Source organism: Lepidochelys kempii, chromosome 24 (assembly GCF_965140265.1).
Source record: "Lepidochelys kempii isolate rLepKem1 chromosome 24, rLepKem1.hap2, whole genome shotgun sequence".
Classification (NCBI taxonomy): domain Eukaryota; kingdom Metazoa; phylum Chordata; order Testudines; family Cheloniidae; genus Lepidochelys; species Lepidochelys kempii.
This window is the reverse complement of record NC_133279.1, coordinates 9,652,450-9,673,811: the sequence shown is the minus strand read 5'-3', so window position 1 is coordinate 9,673,811 and position 21,362 is coordinate 9,652,450. Positions and strand designations below refer to the sequence as shown.

The 21,362-nt window shown below is 48.3% G+C and overlaps 1 protein-coding gene across 3 annotated transcripts in view; it reads left to right on the top strand.

The window, feature by feature from the left end:
* Window positions 1-14,480, top strand: part of KCNJ10 (potassium inwardly rectifying channel subfamily J member 10) — a 68,406-nt gene extending 53,926 nt beyond the window's left edge. The window contains exons 2-3 of one of the 3 annotated variants that reach the window (XM_073323463.1): window positions 1,867-2,831; window positions 13,090-14,480. In XM_073323463.1, the coding sequence (XP_073179564.1) occupies window positions 1,867-2,831; window positions 13,090-13,099 (975 nt within the window). In that variant the 3' untranslated portion in view covers window positions 13,100-14,480. Of the gene's footprint in view, window positions 1-1,866; window positions 5,158-11,111 lie in introns of all 3 variants that reach the window. The other 2 variants (XM_073323462.1, XR_012156135.1) reach the window with 2 other exon arrangements.
* Window positions 14,481-21,362: the final 6,882 nt, after the last annotated feature.

Below are 21,362 nucleotides of genomic sequence, written 5' to 3'. Positions count from 1 at the left end.
ATTTCCAAATAAGATCAGGCTCCTTGCTCAGTTCCAACTCAGGCTAGAGCCCAGTGGTCTCAGGGATTCACATGCTACTGTAGAGAACTGCCCAGATGTGTGTCATAGGCCCTCTACTGCTAATGGCTAATGGATATGCCCATTAGTTCAGGTTGCACGGGCATGTACTGGTAGAGAAGGAAGTTCACATCTGGCTTCCTTCCCATCTTGAAAGGGATGATCAGCCACTTCCATCCCTCCCCAGCTGCAACCCTTTGCTGGACCAGAAAGCTATGTGTCAGGCAGGAGTAGGCTGTGTGTGGTGGTGGCGGGGGAGGAGGATTTGTAAAGTCCACTGCACATATTGCCCACCCCCCTCCTGCACCAGACTGTGGAAAAATTAATTTCACCCAAGAATACTTTGCTGCTCCACACCCTTAACCTGTGGAACCCCCTCGACACACATACCTTGAGAGTGATCCTATTGGCAAAACAGGGGAAGGCTCCAATGATAGATAGATAGATAGATAGATTAGATATAAATGACAATCGTTTGCTAGCTAGATAGATTCATATGGCAAGAGACAGGCAGTGTCTGCTGGTTCGTATACACTGCAATAAAAGACCCATGGCATCACGTCTCAGAGCAGGGTCAAATGACTTGGGTTTGTGGGGCTATAAATAGCAGCGGAGACGTTGGGACTGGAGCCTGGGTTCTGGGACCCTCCCCCAGCCAGGTTTTAGAGCCCAGGCTCCAGCCCCAGCCCCAACATCTGCGCTGCTGTTTTTAGCCCCATGGCCTGAGCCCCATGAGCCTGAGTCAATTGACCTGGGCTCCGAGACTCAGTGTGGCAGTGTAGATGTACCCTTTGGGTGAAATGTTGGCCCTAGTGAAGTCAGCAGGAGTTTTACCATTGACTTCAATGGGTCAGGATTTCCCCTCTCTGTCAGGTAGGTAGCTGGATTGTTTGGTCTGTCTGTCTCTGTCTGTCTGACCGGCAGATTAGATCCAGTGCTACTGAGAGAGTGGTTGACTTTCTACTTCACCCACAGGCCTTGTAGAATTACAATCATGGCCCATCTGCTTCCAATTACAGCACTTAATAGCTGACAATGAAATGAAGGAGATCACATCCATGCCTGGGTATTTAATACCTGTGTCGATCCCCATTTGAAAAGCTGGCACATTCGGTTTCATGACAGTACACAGTGGGAACGAAAGAGGTCTGTGCATTGAGTTTATCAGTGTAAGTCATTTCAGTTCTTGCAAATCTACAAGGAACTGGTAGGGTTGTCGAAGAAGAAAAAAAGAAGAAGGATTGGATTCTTGTTGCGCTAGGTGCTGTACAAACATAAAAGACTGCCCCTGCCCAGAAGCAGCGTAGAATCTAAAAGATATTGTATTACTAAGTCATTTATTATTAAAACTAATAGAATCCTGCCCCCTCATGGTTAATTAGCAATTTTCTCTTCCAGGCTTCTCCAGTATTTGAAGTGCGCGGGGGAGAAAGACTGATAAGTGAGCCCAGGAATCAGAAGGGCTAATAAACACACTATGGTGTCCCTGGTGGAGATAGAGGGCAGGATCTCAATCACAAAAATCCTATGGTGATCATTGAATGAAACATTAAACATTCCTAGACCTAACAGCAAATAGAAACTGCCCCTTGTCTCCCTTCCGTACAGTCGGCTAAAGTGGCAAACATTCATTAACTTTAATAATAAATTACTGAGTAATACATTATCCAACCCAGCAATCCTCATACAGGCTGTCTGTCTGCCTGTCTCATTCAGCTGCTGTCCATGCTCAGCCCCTCGTTGTGTCTGAGCTCAGCCCACCCTGAGGTGGCTCCTAACCATGTCCATCCCTTTTGCCCTTTCCTCCAGATGACTTCCGCCCCCAAGGTGTACTACAGCCAGACCACCCAGACCGACAGCCGCCCCCTCATCGGCTCTGGCCTGCGCAAGCGGCGCGTGATGACCAAGGACGGCCGGAGCAATGTGCGGATGGAGCACATCGCTGACAAGCGGTTCCTCTATCTCAAGGACCTGTGGACCACCTTCATCGACATGCAGTGGCGCTACAAGCTGTTGCTCTTCTCCGCCACATTTGCCGGCACCTGGTTTATCTTCGGGGTGATCTGGTACCTGGTGGCCTTGCTGCACGGGGACCTACTGGAGTTCGACCCCCCGGCCAACCACACCCCGTGCGTCATGCAGGTGCACACACTGACTGGAGCATTCCTCTTCTCCCTGGAGTCCCAGACCACCATTGGCTACGGCTTCCGCTACATCAGCGAGGAATGCCCCTTGGCCATTGTACTGCTCATCAGCCAGCTGGTTCTCACCACCATCATGGAGATCTTCATCACTGGCACTTTCCTGGCCAAGATCGCCCGTCCCAAGAAGAGAGCTGAGACGATCAAGTTCAGCCAGAACGCGGTGGTAGCCCAACACAATGGCAAGACCTGCCTGATGATCCGGGTGGCCAACATGCGCAAGAGCCTGCTGATTGGCTGCCAGGTGACTGGCAAGCTGCTCAACACCTACCTCACCAAGGAAGGGGAGTGTGTCCGACTTAACCAGGTCAATGTGGACTTCCACGTGGACACGGCTTCTGACAGCCCCTTCCTCATCCTACCCCTCACCTTCTACCATGTGGTGGATGACTCCAGCCCCTTGCGGGACACGGCCCTGCGCACGGGCGAAGGAGACTTCGAGCTGGTGGTGATCCTCAGCGGCACGGTGGAGTCGACCAGCGCCACCTGCCAGGTGCGCACCTCCTACCTGCCTGAGGAGATCCTGTGGGGCTACGAGTTCAGCCCAGTCATCTCCCTCTCAGCCAGCGGCAAGTACGTGGCTGACTTCAGCCTGTTTGACCAGGTGGTCAAGGTGTCGCCTTTGTGCTGCGTCCACGAGACAGTGCGGTTCGGGGACCCCGAGAAGCTGAAGCTGGAGGAGTCCTTCCGGGAGAAATCAGAGCGGGAGGGCAGCCCCCTGAGCGTCCGCATCAGCAACGTCTGATCCTGCCCACCGCACACTGAGCTCCAAGGAGATTCGCTTCACCCTTTCTTTTTAGCTGTTTTTTTCCCCTGGTCTCTTTCTTTCTTTCTTTCTTTCTTTCTTTCTTTCTTTCTTTCTTTCTTTCTTTCTTTCTTTCTTTCTTTCTTTCTTTTCCTTCCATGTCTCACGGGGCAACTCCAGTGCTCCACTCTTTTTGGGAACGCACCGGAGGATGGCAGCTTTAGTTCCCCCAAAAGTGCCACTCCTGTCCTCGCTGGGCCCGGGAGGCCCTGGGCCCAAGGGAGCAGCTGGGATGCAACTCTTCCATTCTCCATGCCAAAGCATTTTCCAATCCCTCCTTTTCAGTGGCGTGGTGGCGGCAGCATGACTGTCTGGGAGCACCGGGGCCCCCTGGGGGACAGCTGGTCACCAGCCAGGAGGACTGCATCCTCCCGCCACAGAACACAGATTCTGTAGGGTGTGGGGGGGTAACTATTCTGCCTTTGATCTGACCCCGTCCTCACCATGCAGACTCAAGCCTAATGCCCAGCTAACCTGCCAGCGAGAGACAGTGCCAGGTGGCCCCAAGAGAAGCTGGCACCTCCCTCCCCTGCCCAGGACCTAGGAACATAGCAATGGCTACACTGGATCCAGCCAAGGACCCATCTAGCTGCCCATCTCCAACAGTGGCCAGCACCAGCATCCTCAGAGGCTGAAACTCTGTAGCAATGGAATAAGCTGCCCATGGGGAAGTTTTCCTCCTGACCCCCACTGGCCCTGAAGCAGTCCGGTGGATAGCCCCTTCCAAAGCTCTTGGTTGTTTTCTTAGATCCTTACTCTTCTAACTCTGGATCGTCTTGTTACACAGAAAAAGGCCCAGTCCTTTTGCAAATCCTGCTAAGCTTCTGGCCTCTATGACCCTTGTGGCAGTGAGTTCCACCGGCTCACTGTGGGAAAAAACATTTGTTTAAATTTGCTGTGGGGAGCTTTGGGGGGAGGATTTTGCCAACAGAAACAATGGATCTCTGAGAGCCCCCAAACTGTCTCCATGGGAATGAAGAGAGGGCAGCATGAAGCTTTGAAAAGAGAAATGGTCCCAGTTCAAAACACCTTCTGCCATCCACAGGCCTTCATGTGGTCCATGGTGCTGGTCTATTTTCCTGGGATGTTGTGCATACAGTCTAGGGGCCTGACGGGAGATTAATCCCCTTTGCTTGCTTCTCAGCACCAGGGACAGCTGGACCCAGGGCTGGCAGAGCTACACACAGTCCTCAGAGCCAGCAATTAGAGAGACTGCACACTGGGTTTGTGTCCCTGCTGTCAAGCAGCACCAGCATCCAGTGCTCATCACCCTGGGTTCCTCTCTCAGACCTCTCTGGGGATTTTCGTCACACCTGAAGGAAGCTGCACTTCAACCGGAACCAGGTGCAGCTTTTGCATCATCAGCTTGGGTTGGCTCTTGTCCACACAATGGTTATAACACTGTGACAAATCGGACTTGGATTTCACTGCTGTTATCACCATGCTGCAGGCTTGGGAGCGTACGGCGGTAGTCGCTCCCAGCCACTGCAGCCTGCGCTCAAGGAGAACCCTCATCAACTCTTAGCAATACAGGGCCTGTGATGGGTGGTCAAGCAGTTCTGATTCCATCCAGAAGAGAGCAGTGGTGACAGACCCACTGTGACAGTGGTGACAGCCAGTATGACAGCAGTGGTGACAGCCAGTATGAATCCCCTGCATTCAAGCCGGAAACCAGCAATACCCCAGAGAAGTTAAAACGAAGGTGGACACTTACCTCTCCTTTGTACCCGAGCCCCAGGTACAGGCATGCAGCTTAGACCCAGCCTTACCTCCACTGTCCCAAACAGACCTGCTGTGATCTCGTTCTTTATTACTGTAAATTACTGACATCAGAAATGCTGAATCCAGAAGCTGAGGCTATGGGAAACCTGATCGGTGTTAAAGAAATGTTTGATCCCACTTCATCCCAGGCTCTCTGATCTGCCGGTTATCGCATCCGATCTCTGTCACACATTTCAAGGATCAGTGTCTTGGAAGTCTGGGAACTGAGCAGGGACATTATACACTGATCTGCAGTACTGTGTCTGTGTTTAAGGTGCCATTTGAAATTGATTTTCTGCCTGCCACATGGTCCCTGTAACAGTTTACTCATGGGTCAGTTTCTTTCATTTAAGGGTTTTGGAGAGTTTTTTATTATAGTTTTAAAAAGAAAAAAACTTCATAAAATATACATTGACAAACATTCACAATGGAGAAGCTCTAGATTGAACAGTATTTATAAATCTTCTAACTTTTTAAAAGGCAAAGGACTATTCAGGGAACTACATGTTGGCTGAATTGTTCTCTGCTGTGTGAAAACAAAGTGAAACCATGTTTAATTTTCTGTCTCCCTAGAAACATGGTATCGTGTAAAAATGTAGACAGACTAGTTTAGTTTATTAACTGGAGTGATGGTAATAGCTTCCACAGAGAGTTCTTTTTAACGAGTAAAGAGTTTAAAAAAAAAAAGCCCAGAAAAACAAAAGATTAATATTTACACAGCAGCCAGTAACAGGTCAGAGCTATTTTGACATTGCTTTTAAAATGGCACACATTGTGCATTACAAAATCCCTAGTGGATAACTGCTGCAGAGGCATTTTCCAAAGCTGAATATCAGAGTTGTTCTGCTATTTCCCTTTGCAAAATGCCAGCAAAGATTGGATCACATGATGGAAATGTCCCACAGAAAACACCACAGTCTGATAGATTATCTCTGGGTTGGTTCAAAAAACCCAAAGGTAGGCTCAGATTCTCTATTAAATTCTAAAGAACCCTATAATTTCTATCTCCCCCTGTTCTGTTTCTAGAGCTCATTGTTGGTTTCATCCCTACAAAACCATACAGAATTTTTCCCATCAGGGATATTAAAGTAGAATTACTATGCCCTGAACTAGCTGCCGGTCAGTTTCAGCGCTGATATTCCCTGAATGCAGAAAAAAATTGTTTGTTTATAACCATGTAACTTACAAATGTCAGTTTCACATCCACTCCTATCCCTTTAGACAGTGAGGATAATCACAACACGCCTGAGATATTGCCAGGCCAGGGGACTGAAGAGAGCATATCCTGATGGAGAAGGGAGGGCCCTGGATTGAGATTAAGGCTACGACTTTGCCATGCCAATTTTTAGTTAATTCCATGGTGGAGGTGTGGGAAAAAAAACCCATAGTCATGGAAAGGTCATGGCTTAGTTGTGGGGGCATTGAGAACGAGCCTGGCCCGCACTCACTCCGGAACAGCGGCTCCTGTCCCTTGGGGCAGGGGCTGACTCCCCGTTCCGGACCATCGCAGCACTACTCAGGTTTGGTGCATCCACCTCTCCACGGAGGCGGACACACCGTATTTGAGTGGTGGAGCGACCGTGTGGTCCACGTCGCAATGCCCAGTGCGGGGGGGGCAGGCCCACAGGAACTGCCTTTACCAGGGTCATGGACCTTATTAAAATTCACGCCTACCATGAACACTGTGATGCGTATAAAGGGAGATTATTTTTGGAGGATGCAGGACATAGACACACCCTATGGTTCTCTTTGGCTCTTCAGCTGTCAGTCTATGTCAGGGTCTCTCTGAATTCTGGCCTGGGTTATATGTAGGCATGCATCCAGCATGCATCCTCCTGCTGCAATACTGGCTCACCCTGTAGCATCAGAGCAGAGCTGTGATTACAGATGCTGCTGAACGATATAGCTTAATGTCCAGCTTCAGGCCAGCACAAAGAGCTTTTATTATTAGTGTTATGTTAGCACCTATAGGCCCCATCTGCTAGGTGCTGTACATACCCATAGTGAGAGACAGTCCCTGCCCCAAGAGCCAGCAATCTACGTAGACAAAGGGGAAACAGAGAGGAAAAATGACAGGGTCAAGGTCATACATCATGCCACTAGCAGAGCCAGGGATAGACACCAGGTCTCCTGCAGCCCAGGCTGGTGCCTTTCCCACTTTAAATATCCCCGTGGTGCTGCCTTCCAGCAGCCCTGAGCCTGCCCCTGCTTCAGGAGGTAGGAGCTTTGCCATATGCTGCAGCGGGCAGCCCAGAATTCAGGCACATTCCACACACAATTAACTGCTCTGAAGACAGTGCCATGGGCTCCTATGAGATGGAGCCAGCACCCCACTTGGGAGCAAAAGTTTCTATTAAAAAAAGGAGTACTTGTGGCACCTTAGATACTAATCAATTTATTTGAGCATAAGCTTTCGTGAGCTACAGCTCAGGTCATCGGTTTCTGTTGTAATCAGTAATACGGCCTTCATTGTGATTGGCAATCAGCTTCCTCCTTCACCTGGGTTCTTTCCCAGCATTGTAGCCTTGATGTAAACCCAGCTGCTTCCCTTCATTTTCCCTCAGGACTGATGACAAAGGTCATTAATGGCTTGTCTCTCCCCCGCAATAGGGAACAGGACACTGCCATCAGCCCAGCTGGCATCTGAGTGCTTGTTTTCATCCAACGTCCCCAAGAGCTCCGCCAGTTTTACAGAACGATTACAAACCGAGATTGTTTCACTCACCACTGAAATGCGGCCACCTCTGGGCCAGCACTCGGCAGCTGTTTAACAGCTGCATGTCCACGCTGCACAGAAGTTTAAGGCAGGAAGTGAAGAAGGATTTTTTATCCACTTGTGACAGGAGAATTTAGCTTGGCCAAATGTTTTACCCAAGGTGGGATCTGGCAATTAGTGCAACACCTGCCATGGGATTTTAAATTCTTATTCTGTATTGTGGTAATTATGGACAGGACCCCATGGAGCTAAGCACTGTACAAACATGGAACAAAGAGATGGTCTCTGCCCCAAGGAGCTGACAGTCTAAGCAAATGACTGCACGTGATTGGGACCTCACTGTTATCTCTCGTCTGCCAAATCAACCACTGGGTCAGGCTCCCAGGTGCTGTAAAGCAGATGTAGCACCATCCAGGGGGAGCCAAGCCAGTCTGCACCAGCTGAGTGCCTGGCCCACTGTGTGTCAGGGGATGAAAATAGAATTGTTTGAAAAAGAAACAGAGAGCATCACAAATTCATCATTTTGCCTGGAGTTAGGCTGTGATTAAGATCCAACCTCCTCTCCCCACCTCCAACTTTTTCCTGAGTTAGAATCTGAAAGCTCTTTACTTTGTGGTGCTGAAACTTTGGTTACTGGCTGGGAGGAGAATCCCTGGATCATTTCATTTAGAATGTTAGAGCTCCTGGATTCTAGAATCTGGAGCCTTGTAGCACTTCCTGGGTTCTACCATTCCAAGTCTTGCAGAATTTTAAGGGCTACGTTCCATTTAGGAGAAAGAAAAAGAGAATTTTTTTTAAAGCTCTTTGATGATTAAAGAATTTCCATGGGATTTTTTAACAGGTTGACAGTTAAATTTAGCAACTATAAAAAATTCTTGTGGAGAAATAGCCCCCGGGGTAGGGAGGCAGATGTCACGGGGTGGACTTTTCCCATTGCCCCAGACATGTCTCTCTCCTATCTCTGAGTCCTGGCTGCTGTGTATGTGTGCCCCTGCCTTCTACCTGAGAGAGTCAGAATAGGCCTTTTCTACTTCACAAACCAGGTCACATCGTGCGGCATAAAATCGAGGCCTTGACTTCACGTGGTCATTAAAACAATGGCTTGCCCTTCTCTACCATCTTTCTTCCAAGGATCTCAAACATTCTATAACGAAGTCTGACAACTGTCTTGTGAGGCAGGCAAGGGAAAGCTTCACCAACCACTGAAATGCAGCCACCTCTGGAGTGGAACGCAGCAGCTAGTCAACAATGCATAACAACACTGTGTAACAGCTTCGCATATAAAGTGAAGAAGAATAGAGTAAATTATGGCCATGATACAGGGGTATGACCAGAGTTCAGGTTTGATCAGGATACCAGAGTTACTCTTAGGAAGAGCACCATGAGATTTTTCATGACAAGACGAGGTCAGGAGGACATCGATTTCACCTGTACAGGCTGGAGCACACAATAAATACTCCCACACCTCCAGCCACACAGTACCTCTAGCCCCACGCTGGGGCCTTCATTCCATTCCTATCCAAAGGGAAAAGCACGTGCCACGTAACTGCAAATGCCACTCCAGTGAGCTATCTACAGATCTCCCCCCTAAGTAGAATGTAGGATCAACCTGGCATCTTCAGCACCAAAGGCACAGCCGCATCCTAGTCAGTTAAAGGAGTCACTGGCTTAACTGCTAGTATGAGCGGTCTCAGTATATATTTATATGGACCAGTCATGAGAGGGGAACATGACACACTTAGCCAGAGGGCTAGATCCAGGCCACACCAGCTGTAGTCCTGGGCCTGATTTTCAGTCATGTTAAGTCCTCTTTACACTGGCGGGGCAGGCGGGGGAGCGGGGGGGACCAGGTGTGGGGGCTGAAAGTCGGTGTAGCATAATTTGCAGCCCCTCTGTGCTGCCAGAGCTGTGCAAAGGTGCCAGACAGCATAACGGAGCGAATCCAGCCCAGATAAATTACACGAGGTTACAACAAACAGGCAGGACCTGATTCCCCATGGCACAGCCTCTCATGCCATCACTTACCCCTGGGCAAAGTGGGTGTTGCACTACAGAAATAAGAGTATTTTATGCCCACTTTGGCCCTGGTGTAAAGGATGTCACACTGGAAATCTGGCCCACAGGTGCCATATGAAGATACAATTACAACCCCCTCCCCCGGCCCATAACTCCCCAGAGTGTCATTCTGGTGTAAATGTTTGAAGAATCCAATTACAAAAACTCCAGACTAGCATTGTCAGAAGAACCTGGGTCTCACATGGTCACATCCTACTGAATGTCCTATCTCCCATTGCCCTCTTTGAGACACCCAATTGCCCTGCCCCTGGCATGGCCTTGGCATTCTAGGTCTTGTGCCAACAAGTGAAGCCAACAGGTTCTTTAAAGGTGGAGCCATTGGGTTTAGGCGTCACATCTGGATTTTTGCAGCACTGATATTTTAAAGGTGTACTAGAGACTGAGATGAAGGACCCACTGTGGAGAGGTCGATAAGACAGCAAGAGTTCCCAACTCTGCCACTGTTGCCAATGCATGTGATTTTATCGTGATTCTCGTGATAGCTGGTGCTTTTCTTAATGCCCCAGCTCCTGGAGTCCTGGGATAATATAGGCATCTCAGCTTTTGTTTTGTTTTAGAGGACATTTTCTAGCCCTTGTGGGTGGAGGGGCTAGAAGGTCAAAGTCGCCCCAATGCGTCCCTAGAAGCTCAGTGGCCAGAAGGCAAATAGAAAGGACCCAACTTTTATTTATTTTTTTAAAGTCAATGTCATGAGTTGTAAGCCAACTTCATGATTTTAGGGACCTGCCTCATGATTCCTGAATGCTCAGGGCTGGCAATGCTGTATCCCTCCTGGTTCTGAATGGTCAGCACTGGCTTAGATGCATTTGGGGCCTGAGTCTCATTTACACTAAGGCCCCTTTGCACCACTCTGGCTGCCGAAAAGAGTCTTAACGTGGCTGTAGCTGCAAGTTGCACTTTACACTGCCAGGGCAGAGTGAGAGAGAATCCAGGCCCCGTGTCTGTGATGCTCATAGGCAGAGCCTTGCTGCCTCCTGAGCTGAGCTCCTGCCTGGCTTTGTCACAGAGGTTGAGTTGCTCGAGGGCTTCTTTTCTTCTTTTCAAACGCTTGTCACATGAAACAAAAGGAAAGGAAACAATCAAACCCACATCATGCTCAAACCGAGGGCTTCTCACTGTCTGGAACCCCGTGCTAAGAGAGGCAGCTTGCTAAGCCTTGAATGGGACTGACCTTCCTGTTTCTTAGGACTGTTTGCAAAAGTCCACCCCCATTCTGCATGTGTCGCTCCCCAAGACAAATGCTTCAGAGCTGTTTGCTTCTAAAAGAAAAGCAATGTTACCCACCCAGCAGTTAAGAGAAACCCTACAATAACAGCCCATTGCATGCACCCCGGCACTGACAAGCAAACCACAGCGAACAGCCCAGCATTCACAAGCAACCCTATGAAAATAAGCCACAGTGTGCAACCCAGCGCTCATGAGCATCCCTACAATAACATTTGCAACAGAGGTGGATAGTGTCCTTTAACCTGCTTTGCTGTGCTTGTGTCTGCAGCTCCCATCCATCGATCAGGCACTCCCGTGGTTATGTCCTTTGGAAAGAGGGAAGCAGGAGTATCGGATATTCTCCTGATCCATGTGACTCCTGGGGACACTACTCTCATTTCCACAGACTATGGAAGTGTCTCAGAGCCGCCCCCCCCCATGCCCTCAGGACCCCATGCTGACCTGGATCTGCAGAAGGAGGGGGATGGAGCAGAACGGTGTCTCCATCACTTGGAATCGGAGCAGACTGGGGCCACTGCTGTTCTGCCAGGCAGGGGTCCAGTCCACAGGACAGGGGGCTGGGAGAGCTTTCTGCTGTGTCTGCAATCATGGATGTCTTGCCACATGTACTGTGTGTCTGCCATCATCCTGCTAATCCTAACAGCCTCGTGACAGTGCAGGGAAAAAATCCGTGGGTAGGGACGTAACATATGGGCATGCATGGAAACAAGCCTGGCACTCTGACCGATAGCACGCCATCTCTCAGTGTATTCACGTGGGTGGGCGCATGCATACATGCATTCACGGATGTTCAGATGCTTCCAAAGACAGGGGGTGTCTTATCTTCTTTTAAACTGCTATCAATAAACAAAAGGGAATTAAATAATCCCATCTGCTCCTACGCAAAATGGAGAGCATTGGCACATGCATACACACTCATACACGCATTGACACATATACACGCATGTACACACCCATATACATGCATGCTTATATATATATATATATATATATATATATATATATATATATATATATATATATATATGCATGCATATCCAGACACACAGAAACTCCACTGGTTTCTTACAAGAACAGGGATTGAGGAGGCCATGTAAGGAGTGAAAAAGAGAGAGGTAATAACATGCTTTATAATGACACAGAAACTCCACACACACACACACACACATTCTTTATAGTGTTTCTGTCTTACGGTAAAGCACCATCAAATATACAGGAATGGTGCTGTATATATTATTATTAACAGCACGTATTAATCTAGCATACGTGCTGTTAATAATAATATATACAGCACCATTCCTGCATACTTCTACAGAGATATAGCACCTCTCTTTGTATATATACTAAGGTGTATCTAGGCAGATTTTATAATGTTACATATCTCTGTATAAATATTGTGTTCTTTATTAATAGCTATATTATATATAAGAGGGAGAGAGATTGTATGTAGTTAGATCCATAGATAATGCTTCTGCCTCACTCGTACAGCTTTAGAGACGTGTAAAAGTATTGCAGTGAGGCTTTGGGTTTAGTTCAGATATCCCAGGACTCAGCCCTGGTTCACAAACGGGGGCCAAATTTCAAGCCAGCCTGGGGTTTGTGGTGGAAGCCACATTAGTGTTGAGTTTGGGGTTTTCCAATCACATGACTCCAGAAGGCCAGGTGAAGCATGTGGAGAAGATGTTTTTGAGAAGCCCCGGGAGACCCCACATTTTGGCGCTTCCCATAGCTCCGCTGCACATATTTCTTGAGCCACCGTAGACACACAGACTCATGCTGTCTGTATATTGGAGGTGACGAGGTGGCGGAGTTGAGTGACACAATCAGACGCTGTTGCCATGTTATCTATTTAGCCCAAGCCTAGCTAGGTAACCCTTCCACCTGGAATCAGAACCTTTCCACCCCTACTGAGATTCTGAAGGGCTAAAGGCCAATGGTTTCTACCTTTGTGATGCCTTGGAAGCCAAGCCCACTTGGAGATAGATGGGCTCCAGCATGAGGGAGCCCATGTGCTAAGTGGCCAATGATGCTGGTGACTGCTAAGGCAGAACAGGGGTTGGGGAGTAGTTTTCGGCTCCCTCTCGGAGCCACATTGTTGTAGAAATGGGCTGGTTTCTTGCAGAAAAGGTGTCCAAAGTGATGTAATGTAAAGATAGAAAGATGGAGAATGTCTCTGCTCTCTGTATAAAATATCTATTGAAATATATAAATCTCTATAAATGAAATATAAATCTTTATTTTATTAGGGAGATCTAACAGAACTACTGAGCACTTTGTTGTCGGAGGGTTGAGAAGTGGGCACAAGACTCCATCAAGGTCACGGGAGAAATTCAGGGGAGCCAAGGCGAAAATTTCAATGAGAAATGTTATCCAAATTTGAAACATGCACAAAAACCTGTTGAAATGTTGGCAAAAACATTAATTGAAATGCTGACAACATTTTATTGAAATATGAAATCTTGATTTTAAAAAATTGTTGCAATTTAGATGGAAATTTTCATTGATATCTGAAATTTTGACAAAAAATTAATTAAAATGTCAAAATTTTGATTAAAATGCTGACATTTCAATGGAGATTTTAATTGAAATCTGGAATTTTGATGAAAATAATTGTTGAAATTTTTATTAAAATGTCATTGAAATTTTGATGGAAAATTTCACTGAAATATGAAATGTTGACAAAAATTGTCATCGGAAGTTGAAATGTTGACCAAATAAAACAGGGAAAAATGCAACATTTTCACAAGAGTTTTCACCTGTTCTCAGACCAGCTCGAGAGCTCGGAGGCAGCTCATAACAAAATGTGAGAGGGAAAAACTACTACTGTTACTAACAGAGAACAGTAACCCCAGATCTGAGCAAAATGATGGGGTGTAAGAAATCTGCACCTAGTTGAGAATTTTACAATGAGAATGTATAATGGACATGCAATCTGGGGCCTGATATACAGATATGAGCATGGATTTATCTCGATTTACCAACATTTCCCCCACTTCTGAGCTGGCTTGAATTCTGGGCGAAGTGTCCCTCGTCCCTTGATAAACCCATCTGCACAGCCACTGATGGAAACTGCTTTATGAACGGCACAGAGCACGTTCCTTTGAGGAGGTAAAAGAAAGAGGGGACTTGCCCACTTAAGTTCGATATGATAATCAAACATAAAACCTTGAGACACTGCTAATTTTTTTCTATCACTATTCTCAGCTGTCAGTAGCCCCTCGGAGTCAGGGTGAGCTGTGATGTTTTAACAAGGAGTTTAATCCAAGATTACCAGCAGCAGCAACAAAGCTGATTTAGTGGCATGACAAACTGATATCTGTACTTTGTATATGGACCTGCCGACATACAGGCATGTACGTACACCGGCTTAGTGTTAAAGTAAACCTGCTACTGTTCATTTAGTTCATCTGGGTATTAACATATTTGGTTTAAAAAGAAAAAAATCTATGTTCATTTTTGCCTGTTAATTACGTACTGTACTGAAAAAAATATAATATATATATAATTAGGGAAGACGTGTTTTTATCCACTGGAAAGACTTCATATGAAAAGTCTGATTTTATTGTGGGGGGGAGAATATTCTATTTTTTTCTCTGTTTGGGAAAGAAAGTTACTAAATAAAAATATTCAGATTTTAGCATCGCTTTTGAACATGTCTCATTCATTTGCCCTGGTGAATGAAAGGCAAATATATTGAGCCAGATTCTTATTGACACTCAGGCCCCTGAACTTCTCTGGCAGTTCATTGTTTGTAGCACGGCTGCGCTAGTGCTCCTGATGGAGAACATAGACACACAGTCAGCTAGAGACAGTCCCAGCCTCAAAGAACTCATGATCTAAATAGACAAGACAGAGGAAGGGTGGAAGGACAGAAAGGATAACATTTCCACAAGCGCCTGAGTGATGTAACCACCTCATGCAGCTATATGGGTTTTGCTACGCTGGCAGAACGGCCTAGTGCAGACACAGCATGTGCGGACAGGAGTGTTGCCACTCTAGTAACACCTCCCCACCCCAAATGGCTGTCATAGAATCACAGAATATCAGGGTTGGAAGGGACCTCAGGAGGTCGTCTAGTCTAACCCCCTGCTCAAAGCAGGACCAATCCCCAATTAAATCATCCCAGCCAGGGCTTTGTCAAGCCTGACCTTAAAAACTTCTAAGGAAGGAGATTCTACCACCTCCCTAGGCAACGCATTCCAGTGTTTCACCACCCTCCTAGTGAAAAAGTTTTTCCTAATATCCAACCTAAATCTCCCGCACTGCAACTTGAGACCATTACTCCTTGTCCTGTCCTCTTCTACCACTGAGAATAGTCTAGAACCATCCTCTTTGGAACCACCTCTCAGGTAGTTGAAAGCAGCTATCAAATCCCCCCTCATTCTTCTCTTCTGCAGACTAAACAATCCCAGTTCCCTGAGCCTCTCCTCATAAGTCATGTGTTCCAGACCCCTAATCATTTTTGTTGCCCTCCGCTGGACTCTCTCCAATTTATCCACATCCTTCTTGTAATGCGGGGCCCAAAACTGGACACAGTACTCCAGATGAGGCCTCACCAATGTCGAATAGAGGGGAACAATCAAGTCCCTCGATCTGCTGGCTATGCCCCTACTTATACATCCCAAAATGCCATTGGCCTTCTTGGCAACAAGGGCACACTGTTGACTAATATCCAGCTTCTCATCCACTGTCACCCCTAGGTCCTTTTCCGCAGAACTGCTGCCTAGCCATTCGGTCCCTAGTCTGTAGCGGTGCATTGGGTTCTTCCGTCCTAAGTGCAGGACCCTGCACTTATCCTTGTTGAACCTCATCAGATTTCTTTTGGCCCAATCCTCCAATTTGTCTAGGTCCCTCTGTATGCTATCCCTGCCCTCCAGCGTATCTACCACTCCTCCTAGTTTAGTATCATCCGCAAATTTGCTGAGAGTGCAATCCACACCATCCTCCAGATCATTTATGAAGATATTGAACAAAACCGGCCCCAGGACCGACCCTTGGGGCACTCCACTTGATACCGGCTGCCAACTAGACATGGAGCCATTGATCACTACCCGTTGAGCCCGACAATCTAGCCAACTTTCTACCCACCTTATAGTGCGTTCATCCAGCCCATACTTCTTTAACTTGCTGACAAGAATACTGTGGGAGACCGTGTCAAAAGCTTTGCTAAAGTCAAGAAACAATACATCCACTGCTTTCCCTTCATCCACAGAACCAGTAATCTCATCATAGAAGGCAATTAGATTAGTCAGGCATGACCTTCCCTTGGTGAATCCACGCTGACTGTTCCTGATCACTTTCCTCTCCTCTAAGTGCTTCAGAATTGATTCCTTGAGGACCTGCTCCATGATTTTTCCAGGGATTGAGGTGAGGCTGACTGGCCTGTAGTTCCCAGGATCCTCCTTCTTCCCTTGTTTAAAGATTGGCAGTACATTAGCCTTTTTCCAGTCATCCAGGACTTCCCCCATTCGCCACGAGTTTTCAAAGATAATGGCCAATGGCTCTGTAATCACAGCCGCCAATTCCTTTAGCATCGAATCATAGACTAGCATCGAATCATAGACTATCAGGGTGGGAAGGGACCTCAGGAGGTCACCTAGCCCAACCCCCTGCTCAAAGCAGGACCAACACCTGACAGACCAACACCTATCTTGACAGACATCCTTTTCTACATCTACACTGGGGGTTTTGCAAGCAAAGTGCAGCCGTTAGGGGCTCTGGGTTTTTCCCAGCCCTGACAGACATAGCTATTCCAACAACACATTGCAGAGCAGACCTGGCTCCTAGGTTGCTTTGGAAGATGGGACTGAGGTTCCTAAATGACCTGGGCTTTTTTGGAAATTCCACCCATGACAGCAGCAGAGCCAGGAATAGTCTCCAGGTCTCTTGATGGCCAACCCAGGGCTCTATCCACTAGACCACACTGCTTCTCCAAGTCAGGCCCCCTTTAAAGTCTCTTTTCACTGCTAAAGGGATCTGATTATGAATGAGACTCTGACCAGAATCAGTAACTTAGGGTATGTCTACATTGCAAAGAAAAATCTATGGTGCCAAATCTCAGAATCTAGGTCCAATGACTCAGGCTCGCAACCCGCAAAAAATTTCAGGAGGAGGGGGCTAGCCTTTATACCCAATAGTCCCATGGTTAGGGCTCTCCCCTAAAAGGTGTGGAACCTAGGTTCAAATCCCCACAAAGGATTTTTTTTAGCCAAAAATTTTGCCCAGCTCTACTCATTGGACAACTGTAACCAATGAAGTTAGTGGACCCCCGCCTTCTGACCCATATAACCCTAAAGTAGATCAGGTGCCTGGGGATGGAGAATAAAATTTACACACTTTTCAGCACTCTTGTGTGTCACATCCCGGGCCGGGGCCAGGAGTGGAGCTGGGTGGTGCTGCCTTCCTACCATGGGGGCTGGCCCGGGCCCCAGCTGCGCCCCCCTGAATTTTCCTCCGTGTTCTGCTAGGGGGCCACACCATACAGTTTGGGGATCTCTGGGTTACAAGGATGTATTTAGGGCCACTGGGCAGAGTCACCACCAGCCATGTGCTCCCTCCTAGGCAGGGAACGGCGCCCAAGGGAACTATTCTGGTCCTGGGATGATTCAAGATGGCATCTGCTCATGCCACAGATCCTCCTGGATGTCAGCTCACATCTCTCTTGGGTCATCCAGGGAGGTGATGAGGGAGGAAACAATGCTACTTATCCAACCCAACTTGGAGAATGTTGTTGGTAGCTAAGGGAAGCAGCTGCCTCTCCCACACGCCCCTGCTAGAAATCACCACCCAGCAACAAAGATATGGGCTGTGAACCCAGTTAGAGGTGTAGCTCAGGATATGAAAAAGCCACTGGTGCAATGGGTGGGATGCAGAGGAGAATTGCCTCAGCACACCGAGGCAAGAGAAAGGCTGTAGAGATTACCTGAGCAGTATTGTCTCGGGATGAGAGAACTGGGAGCCAGGACTCCTGGGTTCTAATCCCAACTCTGATGTGGTGTAATCTTTGGCCTAATACCTGGATAATCTTTCCTGTATAGCTGAACCTGGCTGTTTATTCGGATCAGCCTTCAGTGCCCTTATACTATTGTTTTCTGTCATTTAAACCACATTCTTTATTATTTAATTCAATTTTAATGACGCACAAAAGCTTGCAGCCATCATCAGCTGCTGTCATCAGCTTCTGCGTAATTATCTCACCCTAATCTGAAGCAGTCTGGGGCCCAGTTTGCATGAGGGAAAGATGCTCTGTGTAATAAAGGGCTGGTTTTGCAGGCCTCGCTCAGGCAACCCTGCTTCGGACCTGTCTCAGGGCTGAGGGTAGATTCAGTGGGTGAAATCCTGGCCCCACTGAAGTCAATGGCAAAACTCTCACTGACTTCAATGGGGCCAGAATTTCATCCAGATTGTCATCCTTATTTAACACATGGGGAAACTAAGGCAGGCTGAGATAGTGGGAAGGACTTGCCTAGAGTCACAGAGGGAATCAAGGACAGAACTAATTCAGTAATTTACTAACAGAGAAGTTATCAGACTAAATAAGAGCTGAGGCTTTTCCAATCCAGCCCCATCTCTAACAGTGGCCAGCACCAGATGCTGCAAAGGAAGGTGTCAGAAACGGGCCAGAGGCAGCTGGGAGATAATCTGCCCCCTACATTAAGTCTCATGAACCAAGAAGGTTCTATTCCTTCCAGAATATTTGTTTGCATGAACTAGGATCACTCTAGATATTCTAGCTGTCCGTAGATATAGTTAATCCCTCTTTTAATCCATGCTGAATTCTTGGCCTCAACAACTTCCTGTGTCAGTGAGTTCCACAGGCTTATCACTCACATTTCCTTTTGTCAATTTTGAATTAACACAAGCTAACCCAATTTAAGTAAAGGTTAAGCCAGTTCAAGTGCATCTACATAGGATGTTTGTACCACTTTAACTAGCCCAGGTAATCACATATTGGCCAGGGCCGACACATGAGCACAATCCACAGTGTCACAGTGTTTTGAAGTGTTTTGTCCAAGGAGAGACTGCAGGATCTGACCCCAAAGCTGCACTGTACGCAGCATAATATTAAAATACACTGTGTTTATGATGTTTGTATACATATATCTCAAACCCAAAGTGGGACTTAAAACCCAGTTGGAATTTTATTTATGTGTATTTTTTTTAGTTGATATTGTTGGGGACACTGGGGCATGGCCACTAGGTAACTCGAGAGGATGGAAGACCACGAGTGTCGATGAAGCCCCCTCGCACTAGGCCCAGGTGTCCTTGGCTCCCCCCCTCCCCGCCTGGAGGCACTCGCAGCAGTTATGCTGAGGATCTGCAACAATATGTTGCAGAGTCAGACTGCCTGAAACTAAACAAGGCCAAACAGGGCAGATATGGAAGAATAATGCTGAATAAAGCAGCTTTATGTTAGTTTAACAAATGATACAAAAAAAACAAGGGAACTAGCTGGTAACTGGTTTGGCTGGCTATATGGATATTTAGGGCAGCTTGCTATTGGGTAAGTATGCTGAAGAAAGGATGTATAAAATCCTGTGTAATATCCTGCTCTGGGTGCAGGATTTGAGATTCTATTCTCCCTGTACCTTTTTGCAGCTGCAAATAAACTTTTCTGCTTCTCCACCCCGTTGTGATTATTGGGTGACGCACACCAGGTAACAAACCCCCGCTGTTGTTTTGCCTCTCGGCACTGAGTGCCGGCAACAATATGATCATTTTAAAAGACTAGTTTTATTTTTCACAGTGAAACACTCTTTATACAGTCCCTATAGCTTTAACACTCCTTGCTCCCTCCGTCTGGCTGTGCTGGGATCACACACAGGACATTGCTAATGTCTCCTTTTTTTCTACTACTTTACATGGAGATTTTGCAAATTGTCTGTTAACTAACACAGTCAATAGAGCAATTGGTAGCTCAGATACCATGGTGATGGGCACCGATGCAGAGATCAGAGGGGGATTCGTATCCCACTGATTCAGAGTTGCCATAGCACAGAATTTCTTTTCAGCTGATTGCAAGGGGCCCCCGCTGAGTAACTGGGGCCATGGAATGGGGACCTGCAGAGGTAAGAGGGGAGGGGAACCTGCCACCAGCCTGAAGGGCAGCCACCCAGGAGGGATCCCTGAAGTCACAGATCCACCTGTCACTGCCCCACCTCCATGCCCTCCCTCCCCACTCCCGGACACCCAGCCCCCCCGCACCAGCCCCTGCAGCCCCTGCCACCCTTGCTCAGCAGAACCCCCCCCCCCCAGTCCCACTGGCAGGGGAGGCCTCTGAAGCAGGATTCGCCCCCAACTCTTTGGTTTCACATTCCAGCCTTAAAGCCATAGAAGCAGAAAAGGAAAATTGGGGGCAGCGTCAATTTATTTCTGTGAGGCCTGGGGAGAGTTAGGCACCTAAGGGCAAGAGCCGCCAGGGGGACCAGCCAGACCCTGATGAGACAGGAGGAGCCCCTCCCTGGCTGGGGCCTAAGTGTAAGGACCTCTGGACCCCTCACTGAAACTCAGTGGGGTTTTTCGTTTGGCCCTCTACCAGTCCCAAAAGATAGGGGAATGAGGAAATCAAGACCCTGCGACTGACAGTCCCCAGGGCCAATGGGGAGAGGACAACGCTCTAGGGGCGGCTGATTGACAGGGGAGGCAGGCCAACGGGGAGAGGACAATGCTCTGGGGAGCCTGATTGACAGGGCAGGCAGGCCAATGAAGGAGTCAGGAGCCTGAAGTCCCGTCCTCCGTGTGAGCTGGAGCTGCCCGAGGCAAAGCGGGCCGAGCTCAGGGGAGAGCAGCGGCCTGAGGTGGGCTGGGAGAACAGAGCCAGAGGGGCCAGGGGACCAGCCCAGGGCGCCGGGGCCGTCCAGAGCCGGGTGCGGTGAGCAGCTGGGGCGAGCGAGGGGGACCCTGGGCAGCAGGCCCAGCCTGGGGAGACGCCCCCAGCCAAGGGGCCCTGCAGGCCGGACTGGGAGGGGATCATAACCCCGAGGGGTGGGGGCGACGCTGCGGGGAAGGGCCCTGCCACCCGCGGGCGCGTGGCCACCGCCAGAGCAGGTGCCCGGCCCGCAGCACAGCCAGGGCCTGGGCCGTGGGAGGCGGTGACTGTGCACTTCCCTCCCCTTCCCCCGGGGCAGGGTTGCCGGTTTGCCTTTCACCTTTCCGGTCCTTCTTTTTGTGTTGGTAGCTGTTTAATGAATTGTATTTGCTTTGAACTATAAGCAGCAGGGAAGCGGCCGGTGCGGAGAGAGCACCCTAGGGTGGGGACACCCTCACCCCTGCCCTAAGTGATCACGACAAGGCTGGGGGTCGAACCCCCCAGGAATCCTGGGTCCAGCCTTGGTGGGGTTACGAGGACTCTGCCACACAGGCGGGAGGCATAATAATAACCCAGTGCTCCGATTATTGCTAACAGTAAATAATTACAAATAATGACAGAAGTGCCTCATTCTGACTGGTGCTGAGAGCCCTGCAACTCTCTCTGGGTCGCAAGGGGAGCAAATCACACCGACACCCCAGCCCACTTCAG